General features: G+C 28.9%; 1 protein-coding gene across 1 annotated transcript; it reads left to right on the top strand.

Annotated features, from left to right (window-relative positions):
- Nucleotides 1-13721: 13721 nt before the first annotated feature.
- On the top strand, nucleotides 13722-15541 carry LOC142629825 (putative EG45-like domain containing protein 1). Its single transcript, XM_075803860.1, has 2 exons — nucleotides 13722-14169; nucleotides 15260-15541. The coding sequence occupies exons 1-2, from the start codon at nucleotides 13730-13732 to the stop codon at nucleotides 15348-15350; spliced, it is 531 nt and encodes a 176-aa protein (XP_075659975.1). The 5' UTR covers nucleotides 13722-13729; the 3' UTR covers nucleotides 15351-15541.
- Nucleotides 15542-17950: the final 2409 nt, after the last annotated feature.

Raw genomic sequence — 17950 nt, 5'->3', positions numbered from 1 at the left:
GCTGTTTGAAAAATAAAAGGTTAACATCATTTAGCTAGCTTAGTAGCTTACTACCTCTTTTTTTTTTTTTTTTTCTTTTAATCAAAGGAACATGATATTAGCATATATCATACAATTATGACTCTTACAATCTGGTCAAATATCATCAGCAATGTGTGTGTGTGTATATATATATATATATAAACTTTCCTCTTTTTTTGTTATTCCACATCAGTCAGAGAAAAAAAAAAAAATCCACACATAATTATTCATTGTCATATAAAAAGGAAGGAAATTAATTGTATATGATTGACACATCAGTTCTTTTTCTCTTCCATTGACGTCAATATTTTAGAACACAATGACATTGACAGGTAGACAAATACGGTGGATCATAACATGACCCTTTTTACAATTAGCTGAAAGGATAAGCTATGATGGTAAAGGAATATAAACCCATCATTATATTTAGCTTTTCAATGTTTTCATCTATCAACAACCATGACTTAACACCTGAGTAACTCATAAAAATTCGTATGAACTAGCACCTCAAAATTGAATTACCGACCAGGGACGGAATTAGCACTTGTAGCTAGAAGAGATGACTTTACTGCTAGTTGTGTGTGGTGGCTTAGCCATTGAAGTGTGTGTGTGTGTGTTTTTTTAGTGTGACTTTGATGTGTGTTGTTGGGTAAAGACTATTATTTTATTTGAAATTTTTTAAAAGGTCGAGTTGCTTGTTTTGGCTAAAATTGGTTTATTTGATTTAAATTTTTCTAGTTTCATTATTGGTAATATGTGTTGTTGGGCTAATTTGTTTGGGCTTGTATATATTTTTTTAGTAGATTTTTTATGGTCTTTAAGAAGAAGAAAATGCTAAAATTATAAATTTATTTTATAAATTACTAATGTAGTGAGTAGTTATTGGTAAGTAAAAAAGTGTGGTTAGTGTTGAGCCTAAATGCAAACCAATAAGCATTTGTTACCTCAAAGTTTGCAAAAATATTATAAAAAAAAATTTGTGATACAACAAACTGATGGACATTATTAGATTCAACAAATCCTTACACTATCTTTGATAAACAATTGACAACAATTGCCTCCACAGTAAAAGATTTGTCTGCATTATGATATTCCAAAAATCTAAACAAGGATATACTCACCTCCATTTCGGTCCAGTAAGACAAAATATAATTTTATAAATAAAATTGCTAAATTTAATGCCCATAATATTCTACCTCCGTCCCTGTGGCCGACCGTTTCTAGTGGGTTTGGCCCCTAAAGGCCTAAACTCCACCGACACACAAATCGTATGGGCGCTATGGGAATTGACATCATCTTAAAGCTAATTTCTTCAACTCTATCAAACACCAAAATAAAAGTCTAGGATCATGTGCACTATGGCTGTTGTTTCCCAGTGGGCTCTACACTTTTTGTAATTGCACCTTTGTAATATTTTTCTCCCTTGAATGGTATGGAAAAAAAAAGAGTCTAGGATCATGTTCAAGTGCAAGAGTTTGAGGGCGTAGAAGAACTGATAAAATCCAAACCGTAATCAATTTGATTGGGTGCTTTGGCTCGTACACTACTTCTATTGGGGATGTGCCAAATTTAAAAGAATTTGGATTAATTACTGCAGGGTAATGAGTGATTACAGGGTGCGCTTGGCAAACCTAAAGGAATTAGTATTTTGGAATTTTTGAGCTGATTTTAATAGGTTCCAAATTTAAAAAATTAATAATATAGATGAAGGCTAGTCCAAATCAAGGAAGTCAATGCCGTACCGGAGGCTGTACCGGTTTGGCCACCGGTACGATATATTTCGGATACCGGTCAATACCGGTGTACCGTTTCGGGTTTACCGCTATTTTATATATATATATATATATATATATATATTATATACACACACTAAAATCTATAGAACCATGGTTATAAGCATGTAATATTTCACTTATATTATAGTAAATATAAAAGTTTATCATAAAATATTACCTCAATTCAGAAAAAATTATTCATAGTTTTAAACTTTAGTATTAATTAAAAGGAAAAAAAAAAAACACAATATAAAAAATAGAAAACTTAGTTGTTCATTGCATACTAAAAAAACAAATAATACTAATAAGTTAGTGTAAATAAGTTATTATTATGTCCTTACAAAAATTCAAAAATTACAAAACTAAAAAAAAAAAAAAATTTTTTTCTGTACCGGCCGGTACGCCCGGTATTGGCCGGTATTGCCCGAAATTGGCCGGTATGGCCGGTACGCGACCGGTACGCTCGGTATTTTTTCCGGTACAAAATAGAAGTGTATCGGTACCGGTGCACTGACCGATACGGTACGTACTGGCCGGTACGGCCGGTACCGGTACGGTATCGACCACCCTACTCCAAATGCGTTCTAAATATATGCTCTTTCTAACTTATTATCAATGTATGAATTTCAGTTAACTTAATTGATTAAATCTATGATGGTTATATAAGAGATGATGAAATTCTCTCTCTCAATAAAATAAAATAAAAAATATTATCAATGTTAAATATATGTCATTACGTAATGGCCTCCTGATACTGCCCTTTAGTGTACTATCAAAGGCATCGGATGATTCGAATCTATCTCCGGAGTATGGCCCACTGATATTATATTGCCCATGTGAACCATTACGTAATGACCACTAAAGTATTTAAAGGTCTATAAAATATAGTTAATGTTATCATTGGATGTAAGTTCTTAATCGATGTGACAAATAAAATATACATTAAAATGCTATTTTAAAAAAGTGTATTAATAATTTTGTTAAAGTTTTAATAACAAAAATATTTAAGGATTAAATATACTTGATTTTAAAATTTGGAAGACTAAATTGACATAATTAATAGTTAGGGTACTAAATTAAATTTTACAAAATAATTTGAGGAGCAAATTAGTACTTTATTAACCTATATTTTACAATGTTTTAATAATAGGGCTAGTTGTGATAGAATGAATACGATAATAGGTATTGCACCGGGTGCAATTAACCTCCTCTTCTCTCACTATTTTTTTTTTTACTACATTTATACTCACTTTTTGACTTTAATAACTTTTTCTTATTATTTTTATTCAATGGTTGAGATTGAAAGTTGTATTTTTCAACTCTCAATCTCAACCATCCAAAACTATTGTATTAGGAACACCTGATCTCAATCCTTCAACCAACTCTCAATCAAGACCAACCACAACTAAAAATAAGGTATTGTCAAAATGTTATAAGTTGAAACATCTTGTTGATGTTATGATGTTTTCACAATTGTTGAAATGTCAATTCCTTATAGAGTAAAATAAAATTAAATACCAAACCATGACCCATCACAACTAATAATGGTATTGTGAAAATTTTGTGATATTTTATTATTGTTACAATATTTTCACAACTAATAAAGTGTAAGTTTCTTATAGGTCAAAGTAAAACAAAATAATAATATATCACATGGACCCACCACAATTAATAAAGTATTATGAAAATACTCTGACATTTTGTTATATATATATTTTTTTTTGGTATAGTAAAATTCGGTGAGCAAAAATTCAGCGCTTCATGCACAATTTTTTTGTGCTAGCCTTTTTTTTTTTTTTACTTAATTTAATGCACTGTTAAAAAAAAGACACATAGTTTTACACAAATAAAACCCAAAAAGACCAACAAAAAATTGGGAAAAAAACATTTTCTCCCTTTTATGTTTGGATTAGTTTCATCCTCACCCAAACTCTAAAACTCAACAATTTCCCCTTTTATATTTTGGAAATGAGCAAATACCTTCCACTAGTACTCTCTTAGTTAAACCCTAGCAAAATCTTATGATTCATAGAATATTCAATTGTGAAACATCTAATATATTCCTACTAAATTTTAATATCCCAAAAATTTTCTTCACATATTTTGAATTTTATGTGGTAGTCATATTTGGAAAATTTGAATGGTGATATGGGTTGCTCTATTTGTTGCTTAATGAATGCTAACTTTCTAGGTTTAAGGGTCTGTTTGAATACTGCTTATTTTGCTGAAATTGAAAACTTATTGTTGAAAGTATTGTAGATAAAGGTAAAAGTTAGTTGAAATAGTACAGTGGGCTCATAAATAGTCCCAAAATGTGCAGTAGGACCTATGAATAGTAGTACAAAAATAAGTTGAATAGTGAAATAATTTTCATTTTTAAGTGGTATCCAAACAGAGGCTAAATCTTCTAAACTTATAATTTTATATAATGGAAACTTTGATGACACATGCCTTTTGTTATTTATTTTTTTTATTATTACTTTTCTTTTCTTGTTTAATAGGGTGTTCATTAAAAATTAAGTTTAACATCGTAGCTAAACTCATAAAATATAAAATGATAAAAAAACATAAAAGAAATATGAGTAACAAAATCTCTATTGTAGATAGTTGTAGGTATTTGATGAATAGTTTCAATTGTAATGTATGTTATCATTCATTGCGCAAATTTAAATATTGTGGCAATGCTTTAGTAAAACCCAGTTGCTTATTGTTGAAAAATAATGACATTGGTTATAATTCTTAGAATTTTTTTAGTGAGTAGATATTGCCTTTAGTAAACAAGTTCTAAGAAACTATTTTAGTAAATAGATATTCAAATATTAAATAGAAGTTTTATCTGAATTTTCTTACTTAAGGGGCAACACGTGCTATCCAAACTAGTTTTATATAGTTAGTAGAAAAAAACTAACTAAACAAAAAGCAACGTAGATTAAGTACTGTAGATTGAGCGATTCGCTCTTTTTATATAGACTAGTTAGGGTGGCGTGTGCAATGCACGTACTACCTCTTAAATGAGAAAACTAAGACAAAATTTCTACTTGAAGAAGTATGAAACTATATACATAAAAAATGTATGTCATACAAAGTTAGTCTCATTCGTATAAGAATTTTTATCACACACAAAGTTATGACAACTATTTAACATATGAATATCTATTTTACTATAATAATTTCTTAGTACTTATTTACTAAAGGTAATATCCACTCACTAAAAACTTTTAAGAATGTTAACAAATATCATCATTTTCCAACAAGAAGAAACTGATTTTTGCTAAGACATGTCACAATATTTAAACTTTTGTAATAATGATGTCATATGTTAAAATTGAAGCTCTTCATCAAATACCTTCAACCATACACAATGAAAAATTTTGTCATTTATATTTTCCTCTTTATCATTCTACATGAGCCTAGGTGCAATATTTAGTTTACTTAGTTTTTAATGAACGCCCATTTTAGGTAATAATAGAAAAACAAAAAAGATAACAAAAGCATGTGTCATCAAATTTTCTATTAAATAAATTATAAGTTTTGAATATTTAAACTTAGAAAATCAATGTTCTCTAGATAAAAAATAAAATACCTTATATCATCATTCCAACTTTCTAAGCATTACCACCATCTAAAGCTCAAAGTACGTAAAGAATTTTTGGGATGTTAAAATTTAGTGGATTTATTTTAGACATTACACAATGAAATATTTTAAGAATTGTAAGCTTTTATTAGAGTTTAACTGAGAAAATAACAATATGAGATATTTGCTATTTTCCAAAATATTAAGGGACAAATTGCTTGATTTTAAAATTTAAAGAGGAATTGTGAACTATCCTAAACATAAAGGATGAAAAGTGTTTTTATCCCAAGTTTTGATTTTTTGCGTGTGTATGTGTTTTTACTTAAAATGATACGTAAAGATAAGAATACAATAAAAAAAAATACAAAAAGTCAACTTAAGAAAACTGTATGTGAAATAGTGAATTTTGGCTTAATAGAATGGTACAACATTTTTATAATACCTTTATAATTTTGTTTCATTTTATTTTGACTTGTAAAGAATTGATACTACAGTTGTTGTAAATATATTATGACGGCAAGAAGATGTCTTAATATTTTCACAAGAGAAATGTTATGTATACAATATTTTCACAAGAAGTCATAAGTAGTAGGTTGTTACGAGTTATTATTGGTAGGTAAAAAAGGTAATTTCATTGGTAAGTTTAAATTAGAACCAATAATAATTTATCATTTATGATTTGTTATGAAAATATTGTGAAAAATATTGTAGATGTAGTAATTCTTTTCTCACAATACCTTTATTTTTAGTTGTTCCAGTATGATATTTTATTTTGACCTATAAGGAATTAACACATCAATAATTATGAAAATATTGTGACAATTTGTTGTGTTAACTAAGTGCTTTATATAAAAAAAAATAAAATTGACTAGGCTATATCACCCAAAAAGAAAAAGAAAAAGAAGAAGGCATGAATAGTTCAATTGAACAAACCAACAAATAGACTGGAGCTACTACTATAGCTTTACAATTCACACTTTTGATCTTAACAATTGTGAAAATATTGTGACAATTTGTTGTGTTAACTAAGTCCTCTATATAAAAAAAAAAAATAAAAAAATAAAAAGAAAAAGAGTTGACTAGGCTATATCATCCAAAAAGAAAAAGAAAAAGAAGAAGGCGTGAATAGTTCAATTGAACAAACCAACAAATAAACTGGAGCTACTACTATAGCTTTACAATGCACACTTTTTTGTTACGAAAGTATTGTGAAAAATGTTGTGCATATAGCATTTTTTTTTATGATACCTTTATTTTTAGTTATGGTTGGTTTTAGTATGATATTTTATTTTGACTTATAAGAAATTAACATTTCAACAATTATAAAAATATTGTAACAATTTGTTGTGTTAACTAACAACTCTGTATAAAAAAAATTAATAAATAAAAAAATAGTTGACCAGACTATATTACCAAAAAAAGAAGAAGAAAGAAAGAGGCCCAATGAAATAGTGCAGATATTGAACAAAACAAACTCCTATAGGTGTTTACTGTAGCTATAATGCATTGACTCTTTTTATAAATACTAGTGTTGGCAGCCCTTGCAGGACGTATGCTACCTCTTGAGTAAAAAAATTAAAATTAAAATTATATTTGAAGAAGTATTAAACTATATACATGAAAAATGTATGTCATACAAAATTAATTTCATTAGTGTAAGAATTTTGATCACATACAAAGTGAGGGTAGTTATTTAACATATGAATATCTATTTTACTATAAGTTTCTTAGTACTTACTTGCTAAAGTCAATATCCACTCACCAAAAGTTTCTACGAATAATAAAAAATATCATCTTTCAACAATAAACAACTAAGTTTTTCTAAGGCATTTTCACAATATTTAAATTTTCGTAATTAATGTCATATGTTACAATTGAAACTCTTTATCAAATACCTTTAACCATACACAATGAAAATTTTGTCATTTATACTTTCTTTTCATCTTTCTACATGAGTATACTTTCTTCTTTATCATTCTACACGAGTCTAGGTCCAATGTTTAGCTTACTTAGTTTCTAAATGAACACCCATTTTAGGCAAGAAAAGAAAAGAAAAAAAAAAGGGATAACCAAAGACATGGGACATTGAATTTTCCATTAGAATAATTATATGTTTCGAAGATTTAAACTTATAAAATCAATATTCTCTAGCTAATAAATAAAATATCTTATATCACCGTTCCAACTTTTTAAGCATTACTACTATCTAAAACTCAAAATATGTTAAGAGAATTTTTGGGATGTTAAAATTTGGTGGGAGTATTTTAGACATTATACCATGGAATATTATAAGAATCATAAGTTTTCATTAAGATTTAACTGAGAGAATAAAAATATGATATATTTGCTCTTTTTCAAAATATTAAAGAAAAAATTGCTTGATTTTAAAGTTCAAGGAGCAATTGTGAACAACAAAAACGATGAAAAGTGTTTTATCCTAAGTATTTTAATTTTTTTAGTGTAAAACTATGTGTTTTTATAATTTTGTTATATATATATATATATTTTTTTTTATTGGTAAAGAATTAACAGTTCAGCAATTGTGAAAATAATATGACGACAACAAGATGTCTTAACATTTTCACAAGATAAATACTATGTCCATAACATTTTTACAAAAAATCATAAGTAATTGGTTGTTACAGGTTGTTATTGATAGGCAAAAAAGTAATTTCATTGGCAAGTTTATTTTATTTATTTTTTGAGATTGAAAGTAGAACCAATAATAATTTACCACCAATGATTTGTTATGAAAGCGTTGTGAAAAATGTTGTGGATGTATCATTTCTTTTTTCATAACACCTTTATTTTTAGTTACGATTATTTCTAATATGATATTTTATTTTGACCTAGAAGGAATTAACACCTCAATAATTATAAAAATATTGTATCAATTTGTTGTGTTATTAACATATTATATATAAACTACGTAACTAATAGCTCATATGTCTAAAAAAAAGAAATTCAAAAGGCGATATTACAAAAAAAAGGGGGGGCCAGTGAACGGTGTGAATTAATATAAATCAATTCTAGATTTTATTTATATCACATAACAAGGATATAAATCATTTGATTTTTAAAGTACATAGAGATTTACATTAATTAAAAGAGATATTAATTTTAAGAATTTTGATAATTATGTCATAAAAAGTTCATCTCATTTGTAGAAGAATTTTGATCAACCACAAAGTTAAGGTAGCTATGTAACTTATAAATAACTATTTTAGTATAATATTAAGGGAAAAATATACTTGATTTTAAAGTTTAAGGAGGAATTGTAAACTACCCCAAACATAATGGATGAAAAGTGTTTTTATTCTAAGTTTTTGTTTTTGTTTTTTTTTTTGTGTGTATAAAACTATGTGTGTGTAAAGAAAAAAAAAAAATACAAAAGTAAACTTAGTAAAATTGAATGTGAAATTGTGAATTTTAGCTCAACAAATTTGATTAAACCAACAAAAAATTTCTAAAAACACGATAGAATGACAACATTTTCGTAATACCTTTATAATTTTGTTATATTTTACTTTGACTTGTAAAAAATTGACAGCTCATCAATTTTTGAAAATATTGTGACGACAATAAGATTTAACATTTTTAAAAAAGAAATGCTATGTTCACGACATTTTTACAATAAATCATAAGTAGTAGATTGTTGCAAAGTGTTATTGGTGGGCAAAAAAGTAGTTTCATTTGTAAGCTTAAATTAGAACCAATAAAAATTTATCACGTATGATTTGTTAAGAAAATGTTGTGAAAAATATTATGGATGTAGCACTTATTTTTTCATAATACCTTTATTTTTAGTTGTGATTGGTTCCAGTATAATATTTTATTACTTTATTTTGATCTATAAGGAATTAAAACATCAACAATTGTGAAAATACTGTGCCAATTTGTTGTGTTAATATTTTATTATAATTTGAAATAGTGCAAATTGGACAAACCAAAAATAATATAAAAAATCTATCGTAGCTTACCCATTCACAAAAAGAAAAGAAAAGAAAAAAACAACGAAATAGTGAAAAGTGAACCAACCAAAAATACTGTAGCAAAGCTACTATAGCTTTTTCCCATGAACTCTTTTTATATATAGAAAAAGTGTTGTGAAAAATGTTATTGATGTATCATTTTTTTTTCACAATACCTTTATTTTTAGTTGTAATTGGTTCCAGTATGATATTTTATTTTGATTTATAAGGAATTAACACCTCAATAATTATGAAAATATTGTGATAATTTGTTGTGTTACTAACTTATCTATACTACTATTTAAGGGGCTTTTTCTGTTTGGACTGGATTTTTTTAATTCCAAAATACCCCTATAGCCTACGTTTAAGTAAGGGTAAAATTTGGTAAAAATGTTTCTTTTAACTCTCACGTAAAACACTATCTACAAAATAGGATCACAGTCCTAGTACTCTCATCTAAAACATTTCCTGCAAAATATGATTATTCTCTTACTAACCCACTTATTTAGAAGCAATCATACATTCATTATTCTTTTTAAATAGAAAAACAAGTTAAACAAGTTTTTTTTTTTTTTTTTTTAATAAAGAAAGTATGAAGAGATTTTTGAAATCCTGCCATAACTTCACTTTTAAACTTTTTCTTTCTTTCTTTTTTAAATTGGCCGATTTTATTTTATTTTTTTCCTTTATCTATTTCATTTTTTTTTAACCCACGTTAATTATTTTATTTTTTTTTATTTTTTTAAGAAACCCACGTTAAAAATTTATAACCCCACATTTCATTCCCTTGCAATCCACTTTTTTTTTTTTTTTTTTCCCTAAAACATTGCCCATAAAATAGATTATTTGTGCCACAAATCAACCTGTCTGTTGTCATTTCCTTAAGAAATCCCCCTTTTGTTCAAATGAGCATTTTTTTTTTTTTTGTTGAGAAACCTCAAACTAGATTGCCTTGTTTGAGTGGTGCACTTGGACAAGGTGATATTGTTAATGTATCACAATGGTTATTTTATACTTAGTGTGTAGCCCTCGTGCATATGCACTGGTACAATTTATAACAATCACAATTATATAGTTTAAATTACATCTTTTTTTGAGAAGAGGTTCAAATTATACGTGGTATTAGTTTACATTTTTTTTAAACCATACATTTTTAAAATATGTTATGGTTTCTCATTATATATATATATATGTGTGTGTATCTATATCTATCTATCTATCTATATATATATACACACACACTCACACACACACACACACACACACACACACACATATATATATATATATATATATATAATTTAATTGAATTTCGATTCTTTGGTTTTTGCATCCAATAATTCACTTGCTATAAGAATTAAAAAATTATATGGTCATGTTGTGGAAAATTAGACTCTAATTAAAATTCAATTTAAAATCTAATTGAATTTGATCTCTTCGATTTTTACACTCAATAATTCACTTGACAAAAATTTAAAAATTAAATGGGATACATGACACAAAATTGAGAATCCAATTAAGAACTAATAAAATTTTATCTGAGTTTGGCTATTAATATATATATATAGCTTCAAGTTTTAAATGAAAAACTATGCAGCTTTATTTAATCAACAATTTACTATTAATAATCCATGAATTGCATAGGAAAACTATGTAGCTTTATTTATTGGACAATTGACAATTAACAATTCATGAATTGCCTATTTATATCTTATACCGAATCTTGTTTCACATTTTAAGATGTTGTCATAAATTGTACATTTGTATTAACATCATGCTTGCGCTTTATAACTCATCAAGATTTTGGTTTGCTAGCCTTGATAGACTAAGTAGTAGTTGTTTTACATGTTAAGGCAAGTGGGACCTTTATGCCATTTTGAAACATGGAGAAAATTTATGTACAATTCGTAGGATGTATTTTAGGTTATCCAATTAAAATAATTTATTAATAAATATTTTTAAGACATTTGCTAATCAGACCCATTTTTTATCATTAATCAATCAAGATTTTTACTTGAAATTATTATTATAGTGTGAAACTACAAGGCAAATCTCAATTTATTGATTTAATCCTGTAAATAAATCATGATGTATACAAGATTAAAACAAGATATAGGAAAGCTCACAAGCTTATACTAAGACAAGCTCATTGTAACATTTTCAACTCTTGTTTATGGAGTATTATAATATCAGTCCACCTTAGTGTTAAGACAATAAGACTTGGGAGAAAAGGCAAATCTTTCCTTGAAGTTTGGCGGGGCCAAGTGATAGTGGCTTTTATATTCCTGCGTTGTGCATGGTTGCCGCGATATATACCTAGCAAATTGGAAAAATCTGTAGTGGCTAGCTGGCAGAGCCATCAAGCATATGGGGACCAAAATAAGGTCCTCTGCTTTGACCCCCAATACAAATTCACCAACTTCTCTGGCTTTTTTTTTTCACCTCACAACCGGCCCATATGAGTAATTCTAATGTAACAAATTTTTTCATAATTTTGTCATTGTTATCCTTGTTAAGTTTATATGCAATCTTGTCAAATCATGACTAGCTTTCCTTCTTTTCTTTTTTTAACAATTCCACATTAGTTAAAATGGAGGAGCTCCTTTAAGTATCTATAATACTGTTTTACTATACTGTGAATTTTCTATATATCTCCTCCTCTGAACTTTCTAATTTGCTAAGCTTTGAGAGAATGATGCTTCTGATATATATGCACTCTTATAGGCTTATGGCTAAATAGTTTCTTAATGCGTTATCCTTTTAATTTTTTTTAAAAAGTGATCCTGTTTTATTCTATTATCACTACAATTTCCGTCGGCTATAATTTCTTTTAATCATTACAAAAAAAAAGGTAACAGAAAGTCATATTAATTTGTTAATATACACACCACACGCATTGACACCCTCTCTTTAAAAGAGCAATTGACAAGAATACGGTATATTTTATAATTTATTTTTATTTTTTATCTGAGTATACCTAATAATCTTTTTGCAATATGGTTGGTGGTGACAACTGGAAGTGCATTGAAAGGAATATGAGATCATTTTCTGTGACAAAGGGCGCATATATGAAAGCAAATCCCAATCCATGCTATTCTCAGGGAAAAAAGTTAGGTCGGCCTTTGTAGTTGTGTTTGACCCAAATACCAATGTCACTTCTTTTGTTTTTGTTTTTTATTTTTTATTTTTTTTATGAGCATGCAACGTCACTTCTTTTGAATTATCACTGGGGTTTAGAGGGACTTAATTTAGGTCCAGTGTATTTAGTGTACTAGACCCAATTAGACAATAATATATATGTCATTATTTCAATAGGATCAGTGCTATTAGACATTGAAATTAAAAGTTTGAGGCCTTCTCTCAACTCTCTCAACACTGAAATTAAAAGGTGTTTTCTACTCTCTTGTTCTCTCAACTCTCATTAATTTCAAGGCAAGGAAAAACATTATTGATCAAATACCAGACAGATAGCCAAGGAAAAGAAACCATTTCTTAATTTCCAAAACGAGCCCTAAGTCACTACTCAGTACTCACAAGCAACGAAGCGACATTAATTGGATGAGTTTTCAATCCTTTAGATTTAATTAAACAGTCTGATTCAGCTTAGCAGATCAACATATTGAGTAAATTAGGAATTTAAAGATCAACATATTGATTAAATTGATTAATTACCACTAATATCAGGTGCATGAATTAAGAGGCATTACCAAAATGCATAAGGAATAGTGTAGTTATGACACAATTCCATAGTAGCATTGTTCTTGTTGAATCGAAGTCAAGAGAGTAGCGTGAAAACTGAAAACTAATTCAAGGCCGGGTGGGAAGAGTGTTTTCTTTATACTATGAATTGCTTTAAACTACCCGTTTTTCTTCCTGTTGCGAATTAAATAAGAATTAATTAAAAGATATTCTATAAATAAATAAAAAGCAAAAGTGAAGCAGGGACGGTGGGATACATGTGATCTTGAACAGTTGAACATGCTATTTTGGAGATTTGTTTTTACATACACGCCATGGCATGGATTAATGTTAGCTAGATACATATAAAATGGTACAACTTTATAGCACAATTGGTCACGTAACAAATTATAAATGGTAGAAATGTGAGGTGGGTCAGGTGAGGACACACCTCACAACTCGCTATGTATAACATGTACTTGTAGCCCACGTGTAGTGTACTAAGAATTTTCGCATGTCATAGTTCTTATCCTTTTTTTATCAAAAAAGAATTTCGCATGTCAAAACAAATAATCCACGCGAGAGCGAAAAGACGTGTGTCCCAACCCCCCACCAAAAATGCTATTACAAATCTACAGCTCTATATATAGGTAGGTTGAGGCATGTGAAAATGGAAACCAACTCTCTGAAGCCTTTCTTGCAGAAAAAAAATGAGTACATCTCAGCAACATCTTCAATGGTTATCCCTCGTGATCTTCTTGGTTTCACTGTTTTTCAATATCCGTACCTCATATGCTGATGTTGGCACTGCAGCCCTCTATTCTCCACCATATTTACCAACAGCATGTTATAGAATTAGCGATGAATCTCAGTTCCCATCAAGCAACTTGTTCGCAGCGGCTGGTGACGGAATATGGGCCAATGATACAGCATGTGGGAGGAAGTATTTGGTTAAGTGCATAACTAGTACTTCAACACCATATGCTTGTAATCAAAACCAGACAATTCAGATCAAGATTGTTGATCATATTGGTCAAGAAGCTTCTGTCCTGTCAGCTTATAACACCACCTTGTTTTTGTCTCCGACAGCTTTTGGGACTATTGCAAATTCATCAACTGCTTCATCCTATATCAATATAGAGTTTGAATTGTAAGTCTTAATTTCAATACCCTTTCCTATTTTCTTTTCCTATATCAAAATATATGCTCTAACACAAATATTAGTGCAGTCCTTTGCTTTGTTACTAATCTTATTTGGCTGTTTCCTCAAAATCTCTTTTTAAGGCAATATTGTGAAATTAATTAGCTTGTTTCCTAGAAATGATTTTATTTTCTTTCACTTTTTATGTTGTATAGCTTGTTGCAAACTCTGGATATTCTATTCCCTTAAAAGAATATTGCTAGCCAAATCAAAGTGAGTAGTATTTAAATGAATATTGCTAACAATGCTTTTTTGGTTACAATTTTTTTTTTCCTTTACCTTGTTTTTGAATATGAAATTTGAAGGGTTTACAATTTGCTTAAGTAGGTTCCCAAAAGTTTTGACACTAGCAATGACATATGATTGAGTTTTTCTTTTTCAATAAATACTTTGTTTTAATTTGATTGTTACTGGGTTTAATTGCAATTGATTTGTTAGGTTTTACTGGGTTTCTCTTATTTTTTTGGATAACTCTAGGAATGAAAATTTTTTAGAATAAAAAAAGGGTAATCTTTGGATTTTGGGTACAATTCTGTCTTTGGGAGGTGCCTATGTTTAAAATCTCAGGGTTGGCAAATGCAAATTTAAAACTTAATAATTTTATTTAGATAAGTGAAAAAAAGTAGTGAATAACTTGATATTCTTTTAACCATATAGGATAATCTCATTAAAATAAAAACTATAAGGCATGATGAGTGTTATGCATTTGTGGATCCCTATGTATTTTTATGATTGAAAAATATAATAATTTCAAATTATAGTAAATGCAAATTATTAACATTTACAAAAAAAAAAAAAAAAAAACCTATAAGTACGTGGGTGAGCACATGTTCAGAAATGGGTCTATGTGTGGTGTGCTAAGTTTTGTAAATTTTAATTTTACAATCATCTGTTTAAATGTGTGTGTGTGTGAGGGTGGTGTACATACACGCTCTAGGAATTGGTTGTTTATGTACATGGTTACTTGGTATAGCTAATCAAATTCTCAGTTTTGCACTTGCTCTATACTAATAGTATTGATTTTTGCTGATGATCAAAGGGTTTATGGTGAAGATGTTGCACTTCACAAAGGTTCGGGCAAACACTCTGCACCTAACCCCACCACCCTTGTTGCCAGTGGCCACCCCTGATCATGATTCATGAGATGAGTAGTCGTACAAAATATCCAGTTCAGTTGGTGGATAAAACTTCTTGTATTGTAAACTTGTAATATATGCAGTTTCTCTAGAGCAACTCTCTGACTCTACGTCTACGCAATGATTTTGATTTAAATAAAAAAAATATAAACATATATTCTAGTCAATGTTTGTTTGTGCTTAAATGAAATTGGTACTAATAAAAAGAGAATAATTCAGATGGCATATATATGAGAGCCTCTACTTTTTTTTTTCCCTACACCGTTTGTGACTCAGCAATACCCCATCAAGCCAAAATTCTCGACCCTTTGAACAAGCTATAGGACATCATCACCACGCCATAACAGACAAGCATTCAGGTTCGACATTGTCTTAAAAGTATAATTCATTAAGCTTTGAGAATCTTGACATGCCTTTTTATGTTTACTGATTCTTGAATGCATATAAACAAACAATATAATAAAGAGAGTAATTCTTAAGTACTTTCGGAGCACAGAAAATGATACTCTTCCCTTTCGGAGCACAGAAAATGATACTCTTCCCTCTCACATTCATGGTGAGGTCTGCTCATTAAATTCATGATGGGGTCCACCATGAATATAAGAGGAGAAAACACCATTTCATTATACTCCGGACTACCTAAAAATTTTCCTAATAAAGAAAACATCTCCTTCTCTTTTACATTAATTTCGTAGTAACTTGGGCACTAATGATTTAGTACCTTTCTTCTGGACGTTTGGCAATAAGAAACAATATTTAACTAAAATACTTCAATAATCATGGAATATATATGTCATTCTCCGTTAGGAAAAAAAAAAAAAACAATAAATGTTACTAAAACTACGAATGGGTAATCTCTTCAATAGTTAAAATTAACATTTTCCATTAGAAAAAGCTTGATTAGTTTGATTTTGACATAAAAGTTTAGAGTGTTTTAATTAGTTTTTCTAATCCCTACCTGTACTAATTGATCCAAAAAAAATCGGGGAAAAAAAAAAAAAACAGACGTAATGGGCTGAAGGTCCAACCATTTATACTATTCCCAACAAGATAATCGGCTGCTCGATCGAACGTTCTCACAGTGAAAGAACAAACCCAATAATAGAACTGTGGCAAAAATCAAACTACATCTTCCCTGGGCCATTCGAAGATGTATGAAAGCCAATAAACGTTGAAAAACTTGTGTGGCGACTTGACCTAATAAGAACATGAAGATTATATAAATATTTGGTTTCTTATTATAACATGAATTTAGTTTTCATTTTATATATGGAAAGTATTATTACTAGAGTTATTCATTATTTGTGAAGTCGAATCCATTATACTTTCACTCAAATGGAAAATATTGCTGTCGTTTGAATTGGTTTCTATAAAATGCTTGATTGACATAATTTGCTCACAAAATTTCCTGAAATATTTATAAAGGAATATGTTACACAACACATATTACACCAATTTTCCTATTATATATATTTTTTAAAATCTTCCAAGTAATCACTAATTAATGTTCTCTTGCCCATTTCAGCCTTCCAATAAAATGTCAAAATGACGTAATCATGCAAATTACGATTGATCATTTGTAACATTAAATTAGGTTAATTATTGCTAGCCTTAAGGCCCAAAGTAAGTCCTTTTGCAATAGAAAACTAGAGGTAAAAATTCGATTTTTTTATTGCCATTTTGAGATTCTTCTAGATCTTCATCTAATTCTCTTAATGTTTCTAAAATTTCGGTTATATAAAAAAAAATTATATGAAAAGCATTTATATGATCTCTATAGTCTATAGTATATAATATGTAATGTTCAAACTTCAAACAAATTGTATCATTATATAGTGCAGCAAGTGTTACTTATGCATGTATGCAACTGATTTTTTTTTTCTTCTCTTTTTCCTCACCTTATAAGCTTTGTGGTGCCATTGTGCAAAGGAGTAGAGTAAAATTTTATTAGTCTAGCTTGGTTGGTTTATCAACTCAAGGGGTTAGCTGATAATTTTGTATGTACTTCTCCATGAATTGTCTATGAAAGAGGCAACTTAGGTTGTAGACTTGTAGTGCAATACAAAATTAACTTTAGAATTTTATCATTTTGACATTTAAGAATTTAAGTAAATGAAATAAGTTGGAAACTCCAAGCTTATATAGCTAAAGAATAATTCATTTGTTAGTCATTAATTACATTTCATGGACTTTTCAAATCTAACATGGACACAAAGAGGGTTTAGATTGTATATAGTTGGGTGATTGCCCCTCTTAGAACCCAATGATTTCTATCAACTTAGCCCTTCAAATCTATCACCCATGGCCCTTCTCTTTTGAACCCTATACCCAAAGATCAATATCAAAAGCAAAAAAACATGAACACAAAGAGCTGATTCTTTTGGATCTGTTGTAATTTCATTTTGTGGTATGCAGATTGTGAATTCCTAAGCTAACTTGGGTTAGGTTTCTTAGGTCAGGTTCGTGATATTATGCTTAAAGAAAACGAAGCTTTTTGAATGGCACAAGATTAACTTAGTGATGCCATCTTTGGTCAAGTATAAGATAGATCAATGGAGATCTATTATCCCATAGGTCTTGTGAAATATACAAGA

Source organism: Castanea sativa, chromosome 3, assembly GCF_040712315.1.
Source record: "Castanea sativa cultivar Marrone di Chiusa Pesio chromosome 3, ASM4071231v1".
Lineage (NCBI taxonomy): Eukaryota > Viridiplantae > Streptophyta > Magnoliopsida > Fagales > Fagaceae > Castanea > Castanea sativa.
The sequence above is the reverse complement of the archived record's forward strand: the minus strand, read 5'-3'. Positions and strand labels throughout refer to the sequence as shown.

Coding starts and splice junctions, on each gene's coding strand:
- LOC142629825 (XM_075803860.1), top strand. CDS start 13,730: ATGAGTACATCTCAGCAACATCTTCAATGGTTATCCCTCGTGATCTTC. Junction 14,170..15,259: donor ATCAATATAGAGTTTGAATT/GTAAGTCTTAAT, acceptor TGATGATCAAAG/GGTTTATGGTGAAGATGTTG.